This window comes from Mobula birostris, chromosome 17, assembly GCF_030028105.1.
Source record: "Mobula birostris isolate sMobBir1 chromosome 17, sMobBir1.hap1, whole genome shotgun sequence".
Taxonomy (NCBI): Eukaryota; Metazoa; Chordata; class Chondrichthyes; order Myliobatiformes; family Myliobatidae; genus Mobula; species Mobula birostris.
In genome coordinates this window covers 14,632,755-14,646,632 of record NC_092386.1, presented here as the reverse complement: position 1 = coordinate 14,646,632, position 13,878 = coordinate 14,632,755, and the positions used below count along the sequence as shown (strand labels likewise).

General features: G+C 42.2%; 1 protein-coding gene across 8 annotated transcripts in view; it reads left to right on the top strand.

Moving 5' to 3' along the window:
- The first annotated feature begins 8,048 nt into the window (after positions 1-8,048).
- zfyve16 (zinc finger, FYVE domain containing 16) overlaps positions 8,049-13,878 on the top strand; it is a 71,131-nt gene continuing 65,301 nt past the window's right edge. For 2 of the 8 annotated variants that reach the window (XR_011889497.1, XM_072281292.1), the window contains exons 1-3: positions 8,049-8,221; positions 8,955-9,176; positions 11,785-11,892. Coding sequence is in view for 7 of the 8 variants with exons in the window: in XM_072281292.1 (XP_072137393.1) it covers positions 11,823-11,892 (70 nt within the window). In the remaining variant the exon portion in view is untranslated. Of the gene's footprint in view, positions 8,265-8,364; positions 8,386-8,954; positions 9,177-11,784; positions 11,893-13,878 lie in introns of those variants that run through there. The other 6 variants (XM_072281295.1, XM_072281294.1, XM_072281293.1 and 3 more) reach the window with 6 other exon arrangements.

Genomic DNA, 13,878 nt, shown 5'->3' with positions numbered 1-13,878 from the left:
AACTACCTCTTTCAGAATCCCGAGGTGTATCCATCTGGTCCAGCTGTCTTATCTGGCTTAAGACCTTCCAGCTTCCCAAATTCTTTCTCTTTACTAATAGCAGCTACACTCAGTCCTGCCTCCTGACACTCTTGAATTTCAGGCATACTGCTAGTGTCTTCTACAGTGAAGATTGATACAAAATACTGATTAAGTTCAGATGCCACTGCTTTGTCCTTCATTACTACCTCTCCAGCAGTCCAATATCCAATTTCCAGCAGTCCAATATCCAATCTCACCTCTCTTTTACTCTTTAAATATCTGAAAAAATCTTCTTGTATCCTTTTTATATTATTGGCTAGCTTATCTTCATATTTCATCTTTTTCTCTGCTAGTGTCTAATGCAGAGTCTAAGACTAATGCAGAGTATTTATTTTGTTCACCATTTCTTTTTACTTCTCCAGTGTCATTTTCCTAGGACCTGATATCCACTCTCAACTATCATTTACTCTTTATACTCTATCTCTGAAAAAAGCATTTGGCATTGTCTTTTATATTAGTCATAGTCATACTTTATTGATCCTGGGGGAAATTGGTTTTTGTTACAGTTCCACCATAAATAATAAATAGTAATAGAACCATAAATAGTTAAATAGTAACATGTAAATTATGAAATAAGTCCAGGATCAGCCTATTGGCTCATGGTGTCTGACCCTCCAAGGGAGGGGTTGTAAAGTTTGATGGCCACTATTATTGACTAGCTTACTTTCCCATTTCATTTTTTCTCTTCTTTTAGCTTTTACCTTTATATCAAGGACACACAAATAGAAATGGAATAATTGCCCTGTTAATCTGCTCTACTTCCAACAAGTTATGGTCTGATTTTTTTGTGATTTTATTATAGTTGTTTTGTAAATGCTACTTCGCCAATAAATTTCCAGTTGCAGATATTTATTGAAAGATCGTGCGGCAGAAGAGAGGGAGAAATTTATCGTCATATCATCATAAGTGGTGGAAAAGAACTGGGTAAGCAAGTGGATTTAAAGGCTGACAATTCCCTTGAATTTTACATCTTAGAATTGTTTTCAGAGACAGTGATGCATTGGTTATGAGCTTCCATAATTTCCTGGATTCTGTAGAGTTCTCAGCATACTGAAGAAATATAAATTTATTGCCCTCCCCTTCACTTCTCAGATCAATAATCAGATTTGATCATTTGAATGTGAAGAACATAGATTCTGCAAAATAGAGATATGTAAAGCAAGAGGACATAAATTTGTCTGATGGAATATATGTGCAGAAACAAGAATGTGGTCAGGAGAAAGTAAAAGCAAAATATTGGAGATGAGAGGTTCTGCAGCTGCTGGAATCCTTGAGCAACACACACAAAATGCTGAAGGAACTCAGCAGAACAGGCAGCATCTATGAAGGGGAATAGGCGATCGATGTTTCAGGCAGAGCCCCTTCAACAGAACTGGAAAAGAAGGGAACAGAAGCCATAATCAACAGGATATTGTCTAAATGGAGTGAGATTACAGTATGTGTGCCACGATATTTGAAACACTGAAATTGGCATACAGGTACAGAAAGTAATTAGAAGGGCAAACAGAATGTTGGCCTTTATTGAAGGAAGATTAAACCAAGGAGGGTAATTTCAGAATAAGAGGTTACTCGTTGAAGGCACGGATGAGATGGAATTTGTTTTCAGGTTTATCATCCTCTGGAATTCTTTAGCCCAGAGTGCTGTGAAGACTCAGCAATATTTTTGGATTATAGGTGACTTAGAGTGTAGTCATAGTCATACTTTATTGATCCTGGGGGAAATTGGTTTTCGTTACAGTTGCACCATAAATAATAAATAGTAATAAAACCATAAATAGTTAAATAGTAATATGTAAATTATGCCAGGAAATAAGTCCAGGACCAGCCTATTGGCTCAGGGTGTCTGACCCTCCAAGGGAGGAGTTGTAAAGTTTGATGGCCACAGGCAGGAATGACTTCCTATGACGTTCTGTGCTGCATCTCGGTGGAATGAGTCTCTGGCTGAATGTACTCCTGTGCCCACCCAGTACATTATGTAGTGGATGGGAGACATTGACCAAGATGGCATGCAACTTGGACAGCATCCTCTTTTCAGACACCACCGTCAGAGAGTCCAGTTCCATCCCCACAACATCACTGGCCTTACGAATGAGTTTATTGATTCTGTTGGTGTCTGCCACCCTCAGCCTGCTGCCCCAGCACACAACAGCAAACATGATAGCGCTGGCCACCACAGACTTGTAGAACATCCTCAGCATTGTCCGGCAGATGTTAAAGGACCTCAGTCTCCTCAGGAAATAGAGACGGCTCTGACCCTTCTTGTAGACAGCCTCAGTGTTCTTTGACCAGTCCAGTTTATCATCAATTCGTATCCCCAGGTATTTGTAATCCTCCACCATGTCCACACTGACCCCCTGGATGGAAACAGGGGTCACCAATGCCTTAGCTCTCCTCAGGTCTACCAGCAGCTCCTTAGTCTTTTTCACATTAAGCTGCAGATAATTCTGCTCACACCATGTGACAAAGTTTCCTACCGTAGCCCTGTACTCAGTCTCGGGGATTGAAATTTGGATCAGCCATGGTATTAAACAGCAGAAAAAGAATTAAAGAGGTAACTGGACTATTTTTGTTGTACTTTTTAATACAAGTTAACATTTGTTTAGCAGTGTTAATTTTTTTTTAGATCAAGCTTCTCAAAAGTTGCTAAACCCAAAGAATTTACCTAAATGAAAAACAGAAAAATAAATATATAGTTAGGATTGTCAGGGCTTTATGCTTTGGCTCTTGATAAGGTCACCCATTGTCAAACAGGTCAAAGGGTAGAGGCCAGTTGTCTACTGGTCCTTCGAGTTCACGGGTTCAACTCAGGGCTAACAATCCTGACTGGTAAAACAACATTGTTACGGAAACAGCAACGAAGAATCCTTCCATCTCGGAGTGGCCAAGGTCAGACAGATGGACAGCAGGCATAATGGGCAGTATTAAGTAAGCAACTGGGATATGTGCACGCCTGTAACATGCATGAGCTCTTTTATCCACAGCAGAGTCCCACAAACTGCAATGTGGAAATAACAATGTTTTTATGCCAATGAAGGATAAATATTGGCTGCGGCAATTCAACTACACTTGTGCTTCCACTTGCAAGTTTTATTTATGATTTTCTGAGAGTTGGTATGAAGTTCCCTTGGTTGTATATTCCTCCTAAATCCAGCTACCTATTTTATTATTTGCTTTTAACCATTTTATTAAAGTAAGTTTGGTCACAATAGTTGTTCCATGCCCCTGTGCTATTTTAAATACCATGCCTTACCTCTGTAGAGCTCAGATGAGCTCAGTGACAATATCATTCCTCGCATTCAACAAGAGGTGTTGGATTCACATGAGTGAATGTTCTATCAGTGGTAAAGTCCAGCACTCCACAACAGTTCCACAATAACTAAAATAATCAGAGCCGTGGAGAAGCATCCTCGTTCCGTCTGGGTAGCCTCCAACCTGGTGATGTGAATATCATGCTCCTGATCTAAAAAAAAATGTGCTGGCATTAGACAGGGTCCAGCGGAGGTTTACAAGAATGATTCAGGGAATGAAAGGGTTATCATACGAGGAGCATTTGATGGCTCTGGGTCTGGACTTGCTGGAATTTAGGAGGATGGGGGGGGATCTCACTGAGCCATTTCAAATGTTGAAAGACATAGACAGAGCAGATGTAGAAAGGATGCTTCCCATGGTGGGGGAGTCCAGGACAGCGTCAGGATAGAGGGGCGTCCATTTAAAACGGAGATGCGGAGAAATGTCTTTAGCCAGAGGGTGGTGAATTTGTGGAATTTGTTACCACAGGCAGCTGTGGAGGCCAGGTCGCTGGGTGTATTAAGGCAGAGATTGATTTGTTCTTGATTGGGCACGGCATCAAAGGTTACGGGGAGAAAGCCAGAGAATGGGGTTGAGGAGGGGAAAAAACTCAGCCATGATTGAATGGTGGGGCAGACTCGATGGGCCAAATGGCTTAATTCTGCTCCTATGCCTTATAGTCTTATGGAATATCTATTTCTCCTTCTGATAAACAAATTCTCTCCCCCCCATCCCCATTCTGACTTTTTACCTCACCTACCGATCACTTCCACCCAGGTCCCCTCTTCCTTCTCTTTCTCCTATAGTCGAGTCTTCTCTCCTGTCAGATTCCTTCCTCTCCAGTCCCTTGCAATGTCATCCTTGCACTGGCAGTTTTGTGAGCATGGGCAATGCCGCCTCTTGTGCAGGAGTTTAAAATAAATTACCCTCCATACTTTTGCTGAAGGCATTGACTCCTGCTCAGGGCAGTTCTATAGTTAACTCTGCAAGGCAGTCAGCTTCACATTATGTCTGCACATACGTTCTTCAGCATTTTATAAAAAAAAACCTCAGCCAAATTTTGAAGGCATTGCTAAATAAATGTGGTGGAATTTACAGATTAAAGATTAGCTTTATTTGTCACATGTACATCAAAACATGGAAACATACATCAACAACCAAAATAGTCCAAGAATGTACAGGGGACAGCCCGCAAGTATCGCCATGCCGCTGGTATCAAAATAACATGTCCACACCTTACTGACCTGTAGGTCTTTGGAATGTGGGAGGAAACCCATGTGGTCACTGGGAGAATGAGAAAATCTGTTTGCAGACAGCGGTGGGTAATTGTTGGAAAGGAGTGTATCATGAGGTTAGAGCCAAACTAGTCATAGAGCCAGAGAGTAACACAACATGGAAACTCGCCCTTCTGCCTTGTTATTCCTTGCTGACTGAGTCATCCTCCCTGCCAGTCCCAGTTGCCTGTGTTAGGCCCATTACTCAGCGAGACCCTCCACTCTATGTACCTATCCAAATGCCTCTTAAATGGTGCAATTGTACCCACTTCACCCACTTGCTCTGGCAGCTCATTCCAGGTCCTCACTACCCTCTGTGTAGTTTACCTCTCAGGATCCTTGTAAATCTCTCCCCTCTTATATCTGCACCCCCCCCCCCCAGTTTTGGGCTTCCCCCATCATTGGATACAATCTTATTAAATGGCAGACAAGGCTTGCAGGGTACAGTGGCCTAATCCTGCTGATAAATAAGGCGGTTTATTTATAACGACCGTGTTTATGAACGGTGGTCACTTGAGAATGATAAAAAGGGAGGAATGTGTTTATTGGGCCCATCACTGGGGTTCTGTTTGAAATTGGAGAGGTGTGAGCTAGCAAACTGCTCAATTCAAGGCCAATAAATGCAGTGTTTTCCAGCAACACCCACAGTCTATGAACAAATAAAATAAAAATTAGCAAGTGACTGAAGTGTTCGGTTAATATTCTGGTGATATTTGACCAACCAAAACACACAAAATGCTGGAGGAACTCAGCAGGTCAGGCAGCGTCTGTGGAAATGAATAATCAGTCAGCGTTTTGGGACAAGACCCTTCTTCCGGACTGGAAAGCAGGGCCAGAGTAAAAACGTTGGGGGAGGAGAAGGAGGATAGCTAGAAGGTGATAGGTGAAGCCAGGTGAGGGGGGATAGGTAAAGGAATGGAGAACATAGAAATATAGAACAGATAATATGCCCTTCGGCCCACAAAGTTGTGCCAACCATGTAACCTACTCTAGATACCGCCTATAATTTCCCTGGCGCACAGCCCACTATTTTTCCAAGCTCCATGTGCCTATCTAAGAGGTTCTTAAAAGACCCTATTGTATCCGCTTCCACCACCCATCACTCTGTGTGAAAAACCCTCCGTACCTATTTTAAGCACCTTAAAACTATGGCCCCTCATGCTAGCCACTTCAGCCCTGGGAAAAGCCTCCGGCTATCCACATGATCAATGCTCGGAGAAGGAATCTGATAGGAGAGGAGGATGGACCGCAGGAGAAAAGGAACAAGGAGAGGCACCACCGGGAGGAGATAGGCAGGTGAGAAGAGATAAGCGGCCAGAGTGGGGACTAGAGGAGGAGAGGGGGAGGGATTTTTTAAACCGGATATAGAAATTGATATTCATGCCATCAGGTTGGAGGCTACCAGGCAGAATATAGGGTGCTGTGCCTCCACCTTGAGGGTGGCCTCATCCTGGCACAAGAGAAGGCCATAGACTCGGAATGAAAATGTTTGGCCACCAGGAAGTTCCACTTTTGACGGATAGAGCGGAGGTGCTCGACGAAGCAGTCCCCCAATTTACGAAGGGCCTCACCAATGTGGAGGAGGCCGCATTGGGAGCACCAGCCACAATAGTCAACCCTGGCAGATTCGCAGGTGAGATACTGACTGTTTGAGACTCTGAATGGAGGCGAGGGAGGAGATGGATATGCAGGGATAAATGCCGGGAGGGAGATTAACGGGGAGGGATGAATAGTCAAGGGAATCACGGAGAGATGGATCCCTGCGGAAAGCGGGGGGAGGGGTAAAGATATGTTTGGTGGTAGCATCTCTTTGGAGATGGAGATGGAGATTTACGGAGGGAAATGGACAGTCAACATTTCGGACCCTTCATCAAGACAGATGATGACCCTTTATCTCTTCAGCCTCCAGTAATATATGTTGACAATATTTCTCTTCTCACAGACGCCGCATGACCCGCTGATTTCCTCCAGTACATTGTTTAAGACAGCTGACTCCGTCGTCACACAAACAGCATGTGACAATGACGAACTTATTTTAAAGGGAAGGATTGTTCCGTTCCCGTTGGGGCCCGCGCCCTGGGATCTCGCCGTCGTCTACTGACACGGAGGATTCAGTACGGCACTGGAATCTAGAGAAACGCACAGTGCTGCAGGAGTTTAGGGTGTCGAGCAGGGTTTGTGTGGGAAGCGTCGATAGTTGATCCTCCACCAGTCGCTGCTTGACCCGCTGAGACTTCCAGCACTCTGAGACTGTCTTGATTTAACCTTACAGCCGACAGACTGACAATGCAAAGCTGCCTCCAGACTGGGCTGCTGTTCTGTCTGACTGATTTTTATATCAAAATAAGCTTTATATATAATAAAAGTTTACAAGAATAAACCGTGCACTGCCTTTTCATTATTATATACAAAGTCCGTGCGTTAAGTTGTGTCCTGTCTGTTTGGAGCCCGTTTAAACCGGGCGGGTTAAACCAGGGTCAAGGGTAGTTCCTACCCCCGCAGATGTAAAACTCTTGAATAGTCCCCTAATCCGATAAACTGGACTCTTAATCTCACATCCACCTCGTCATGATGTTGCAGCTCAATGCTTACCTGCACTGCGCTTTCTCTGTAACTGTTACACTTTATTCTGCATTGTTATTGTTTTACCTTATTCTAGCTCAGTGAGATCTGATCTGTCTGAACCGTATGCAAGATAAATTTGGCACTGTACCTTGGTATATATTACAATGCTAACCCAGTGCCAATTCGGTTATTGGTTGATCTTAGTATTATTTAACTTTTTCTATTTGCACCGTCTGTCGCAAAACAACAATTTTCAGGACATATTCCAGTGATATTAAACTTGATTTCAACTCTGATTTTGATTCTGCACATTGGTTGTTTGTCAGTCTTGGTTTTATAGTTTTCCATAGATTATATTGTATTTCTTTGTTTTCCAGTAAATGCCTGCAAGAGAATGAATCTCAAGGTTTGGTGACATATGTGTACTTATTGACTTTATTCCAGTTTAATAACCGTGTACTGATTTGATCTAGATAAACAGTATGGCAAGACAGGTTTTACACTGTACGTCGGCACATGTGACAATAATAAACAGTTTCCAATTCTGTTATTGCTTTGTTCTACATTAATGCACTATAAAGTATCTATGTGAACAGTAAGCAAGACGAGCTTTGCACTGTACCTGGATACGTGGGACAATAATAAACCAATTGCAATTCTTTTCCCGTTTCACCTTGCCCTGCCTCAGTGCATTGATGTGATCAGTAGGGACAGTATGCAAAACAAGCTCTTTACTGTACCTCGGTACACGTGACCATAATTAATCAAACAATTGCAGAGAGCATTCGGGGAAAAGCGAACAGGTTCCGAGCCCAGGCCCAATCTCCATAGTTACCGCCCCTCCCCCTCTGGGAGGGGGGGGTCAGCTGCGAGCGCGCATGCGCGTGGTCCAGCCATGGGCTCGGTGAGTGCGGGCGGCGGGGCTGTTTCGACTTCCGTTCGGTGACCAGCTTCGGACCGGGGCCTCGGCGGGGTACTTATCAGTTTCTGGTTACCGATCCTCTCCGCGCCCGGTGAGCAGCGGCTACAATAAAATCAGCAGGTTTGCGGCCTTAGGTACGCAATTCTGTGCCAGGCCCCGGGTCATACGCGTCTCCATAGGCCGAGCTGCGACATCAGGTCGGAGTCTACGGTTGTTTCTCCCGGTCACTCCCGCAGAAGTCTTAGTGGAGCCCCGGTAATCTGCCCCCTTCCTCTATCGGCGTAGTCCCGCCCCCTTGGCAATACCCGCGTCCGTGACCCAGATAAGTGTCTCCCATCCTCTGTGCTATCTGCACCAATCCTTCCCTTCCCACCCCCGTCGATGGGGTACTCCAAAATATTCTGCAGCCAGTGGTACATTTTTGAAATATAGAAAATGGAGCAAGTTCCTACAGACAGGAACGTTAATATAATTAATGACTGGACAATTTCTTTAGAACATTAGGGATAACCACCTCTTCCCCATTCTTATTTGGGAAACTTTTGCATCTCCCTGAGAGAGCAGTTAGAACATAAGTAAAACACGCTTGCTAAGACTTAGCATCTCTGAAAATTTAAAAAAAAAATCTCTCGCTAGGTAGATAGCTGAGAGTTTTGTACTCAAGTATTTTTGGAAGCTGAGATTGCCCCTCATCCACCAGATGCTGTACAGAGTTTGCCATGGACAGTTGGAGAAAGCATTACACAATTGTTTTCGGTATTAAATGACGTCCAAAATATAACCAGTTCCCCTGATGAATCCATGCCAACTTCTTGTATCTTCAGGAATTCTGAAATTAGAGCTCGCAGCTCCGACTGTCAGAGTTTTCATCCGGATGATTAATACAGTTTTTTGAAGACTTGGCAACAGTCACCATTGAATTCCACTATTTCAACATTTTGGTCTAGACCTTGTCAGCTATTTAGTTGAGATTTCCAGTGATAATGCAAGCGTGTCTCAAGGCAGATGTTGAAACTTGGGGCTGAGAGACTTCACTTGGAGACCAGGTATGAGAATGTTCTTTAATATCTTATCACGTGTACTTTGTAACATACAGTGAGGTGAATTGTTTGTGTTAACAACCAAAATATTTAAGGATGTGTTGGGAGTAGCCCGCAAGTGTGTTGCCACACATTTTATGATGCCAACAGTGCGTGACAGAACAACATAGAACACCATAAAACAACCATCTTTCCTCAATCTGACTCTCCCTCTCCCCCACACGCGGACAGTCCTCCAACTCCAAGACAGGCCTCTGGACCTCCAGGCTTTGGCCATGATATCTGCTTTACTTCAATGGGCAAACAGCTACAGAGGGTAGAAGGTTGCTGTTTAGTCCATCGGACTTTGGCGCACTTTGAAAGAATTATCCAATCAACCTTGCTTTTGGTTTCTGAAATTTTTCCAGAATGTAATCTCCAGAGTTGGGCAATATTACCCAGCTGAGAGTTAAACCATAAATTTGTGTAGATGTGGCAAATTTGGCTATTGAAGCCACTCAAACATGAGATTCTACAGATGCTGGAAATCCAGAGCAACACAACACAAAATGCTGGAAGAACTCAGCAGGTCAGGCAGCATCCATGGAGAGGATTAAGCAGTTGACCTTCCATCCTCATTGAGTGTCTTGACCTGAAACATGGAGCCACTAATTTATTTCTGATTGTGAGAAATGTCTTGGTGATTTGCAGAATTTGTTGTTGTGCTGTTCACTCTGTAGTAACTATCTTCAAGTCTTCACCCTGCGGACATTGTCTAGTCAAAAGCTTGAATCTGTTAATTAGTCTGAATTACAACTTCACCCCTTGGGAGAAAAATAAGAAATGGAGACCCACCAAGAAAAAGAATATTGAAGTCAAATTCTGTTAACCCTCCTTTCCATGGTACTCTCTTTGTTTAAATATCTGGGCTAAGTACACCTGCAGTACTTGGTGGAATTATTATTGATTGGCCAGAATCTTGATCATTGGTAGGGATTAAGAACACAAAAACCATCATTGCTTTATGGTTTGTTCTGTTGGCAAGTGTAGGGGAAAACAATCACAATTTAGCTTGTCTGAAAGCATTTCAAATCCATTGATGTGTTTGTGAAATGTAGCTATTAATGTTACGCTGTTAACTTGCACACGTGAAGATCTCACAAACTGCATAGTCGTTATGATTGAACTCTTTCCATTGTTGGTTGAGGGATAAGTATTGGGCAGGATATCATAACTAATAGTCTAGGTTTGAAACATCATCATAATCTGTTGAGAAAATAGAAAATACTTGGCTTGAATCTTTGTACAAGATGATAAGAGGCATAGATAGAGTGGACAGCCACAGACCTTTCCCGGGGTGGACCTGGCTAATACAAGGGGGCATTATTTTAAGGTGATTGGAGGAAAGTATAGTGGGGATGTCAGAATTAAGTTTTTTTACACAAAGTAGTGAATGAATTGAATGCCCTGCTAGGGTGGAGGTAGACACTATTGACTGTGATTGATTAAACAAAGACATGAAAAGTACAATTGTTTGTGTGTTATTACTTTAGGCAGATTATGTTTGTCTACTATTGTGACTCAGATGAAGATCAGACCACATTTTATGAGTAATTAATACAGAAAACCAGGGATCGCAAACTTCTTACAACTGTATACTTAAGGTAGAGGTTGATAGGTTCTTGATTGGTCAGGGCACGAAGGAATACCATAAGATATAGGAGCAGAATTAGGCCATTTGGCCCATAAAGTCTGCTCTGCCATTTCACTATGGCTGATCCAACTTTCCTCTTAGCCCTGATCTCCAGCCTTCTCCCCGTATCCCTTTGTGCCCTGACCAATCAAGAGTCTTATCAACCTCTGCCTGAAGTATGCATCTGTTCTAAATAGACATCCTTCTATTCTGAGGCTGTGCCCTCTGGTCCTATACTTACCCCATCAGAGAAAACAACCTCTCCACATCCACTCTATCTAGGGCTTTCAATATTCAGTAGGTTTCAATGCGAGCCCCCCCCCCCCATTCTTCTAAACTCCAGCGAGTTCAGGCCCAGACCCGTCAAATGCTCCTCATACATCATTCTTGACTTCCTCTGTTTGTCATTTTTCTCGTTTTAATACTCAGTTCACTCCTTGTCTCACCTTTGAGAAAAGAATGTTGTCCATGCCCCCAGCTGTTGCGGATAAAATATCTGTTATTTTTCAGTTACGGTTGTAATTATTTTTAAAATTCCAGCTTTTTGCTTTTTAAGTTTCTTCAATATTGTCCTTTAGCATTCACACTAATTAATGTTGTCTGCTGCTATATTCAAAGAATTAGTCAATTATTGACTGTTCTTGTGAGTATCTTTCCTCTTCCCTTGTGGTCCTCTAATGGTTTGCTTGTAGATATTTTGGTAGGAATGATTTTACTATGAAATGGTCTAATTTCTTTAAAGGATTTGAGTTGCTTCCTGCATGCATACTAGGTATTAAGGAATACAGTATATCAGTAAATTGTACATGTCCCTATTGCTTGTACGTAACTATATAGAGAATGGTGTAAGTACAATGAGGATAAAATATTTGGTAACTTTTTTACCTGAATCATCACTGAAATTGATATAATTATATACAGAGTCTACTTTAATTTTCCCAGGTCCAGAAGGCTTGTTGCTTTGTTTACAAGTACTCAAAATGGACAGCTACTTTAAATCAGCTGTTTGTGACCTGGATAAGCTACTGGATGAATTTGAGCAAAATCCAGGTCAGTTAAAGTTATTTTGTTCACTAGTGGAATTTTTCCCTTTATTCAGTTCAATTCTAGACTATGCTTGCTTGTTGCTTAATATACCATTATTTATGTATACTGTGTGTGTACACACACACACACACACGCACGCAAAAGTTTGGGCACCCCGGTCAAAATTTCTGTTACTGTGAATAGCTAAGCGAGTAATAGATGACCTGATTTCCAAAAGGCATGAAGTTAAAGATGACACATTTTAATATTTTAAGCAAGATTACTTTTTATTTCCATCTTTTACAGTTTCAAAATAACAAAAAAGGAAAAGGGCTCGAAGCAAAAGTTTGGGCTGTCTGCATAGTCAGTACTTAGTAACACCCCCTTTGGCAAGTATCACAGCTTGTAAATGCTTTCTGTAGCCAGCTGAATCTTTCAATTCTTGTTTGGGGGATTTTCGCCCATTCTTCCTTGCAAAAGGCTTCTGTGAGATTCTTGGGCCGTCTTGCATGCACTGTTCTTTTGAGGTCTATCCACAGATTTTGGATGATGTTTAGGTCGGGGGACTGTAAGGGCCATGGCAAAACCTTCAGCTTGTGCCACTTGAGGTAGTCCATTGTGGATTTTGAGGTGTGTTTAGGATCATTATCCTGTTGTAGAAGCCATCCTCTTTTCATCTTCCGCTTTTTTACAGGCGGTGTGATGTTTGCTTCCAGAATTTGCTGGTATTTTATTGAATTTATTCTTCCCTCCACCAGTGAAATGTCCCTCGTGCCACTGGCTGCAACAGAAGCCCAAAGCATGATTGATCCACCCCCGTGCTTAACAGTTGGAGAGGAGTTCTTTTCATGAAATTCTGCACCCTTTTTTCTCCAAAAATATCTTTGCTCATTGTGGCCAAAAAGTTCTATTTTCACTTCATCAGTCCACAGAGCTTGTTTCCAAAATGCATCAGGCTTGTTTAGATGTTCCTTTACAAACTTCTGACGCTGAATTTTGTGGTGAGGACGCAGGAAAGGTTTTCTTCTGATGACTCTTCCATGAAGGTCATATTTGTGCAGGTGTCGCTGCACGGTAGAACAGTGCACCACCACTCCAGAGTCTGCTAAATCTTCCTGAAGGTCTTTTGCAGTCAAACAGGGGTTTTGATTTGCCTTTCTAGCAATTCTACAAGCAGTTCTCTCTGAAAGATTTCTTGGTCTTCCAGACCTCAACTTGACTTCCACCGTTCTGTTAACTGCTATTCCTTAATTACATTATGAACTGAGGAAACGGCTACCTGAAAACGCTTTGCTATCTTCTTATTGCCTTCTGCTGCTCTGTGGGCATCATTTATTTTAATTTTCAGAGTGCTAGGCAGCTGCTTAGAGGAGCCCATGGCTGCTGATTGTTGGGACAAGGTTTGAGGAGTCAGGGTATTTATAAAGCTTTGAAATTTACATCACCTGGCCTTTCCTAACGATGACTGTGAACAAGCCATAGCCCTAACAAGCTAATTAAGGTCTGAAACCTTGGTAAAAGTTATCTGAGAGCTCAAATCTCTTAGGGTGCCCAAACTTTTGCATGGTGCTTCTTTCCTTTCCTTTTTTTTCACTCTAAAATTGTACAAAACAAAAATAATACACTAATCTTGCTTAAAATGTTGAAAAGAATGTTTCGTCTTTAACTTTATGACTTTTGGAGATCAGTTCATCTTCTACTCACTGAACTATTCACAGTAACAGAAATTTTGACTGGGGGTGCCCAAACTTTTGCATGCCATTGTATATATATGTACATGTGTCTATATATAAAAAAATGTATATATATATAAAAAATGTACACACACATGCACAGTGTAACATGAAAACTTTTACTTTGTTAAGCTGTTACTACCACCACATTTGATTTTTAATAGTAAGCCTAGCTATTTTTTCTTAACTGCACAGCATTTGAGGACAGATCTTGTATTATTGAACACTCTCTTAATACTCTTAATCTTCCCGCCTATGTTCGTGAGACTTCTCACGC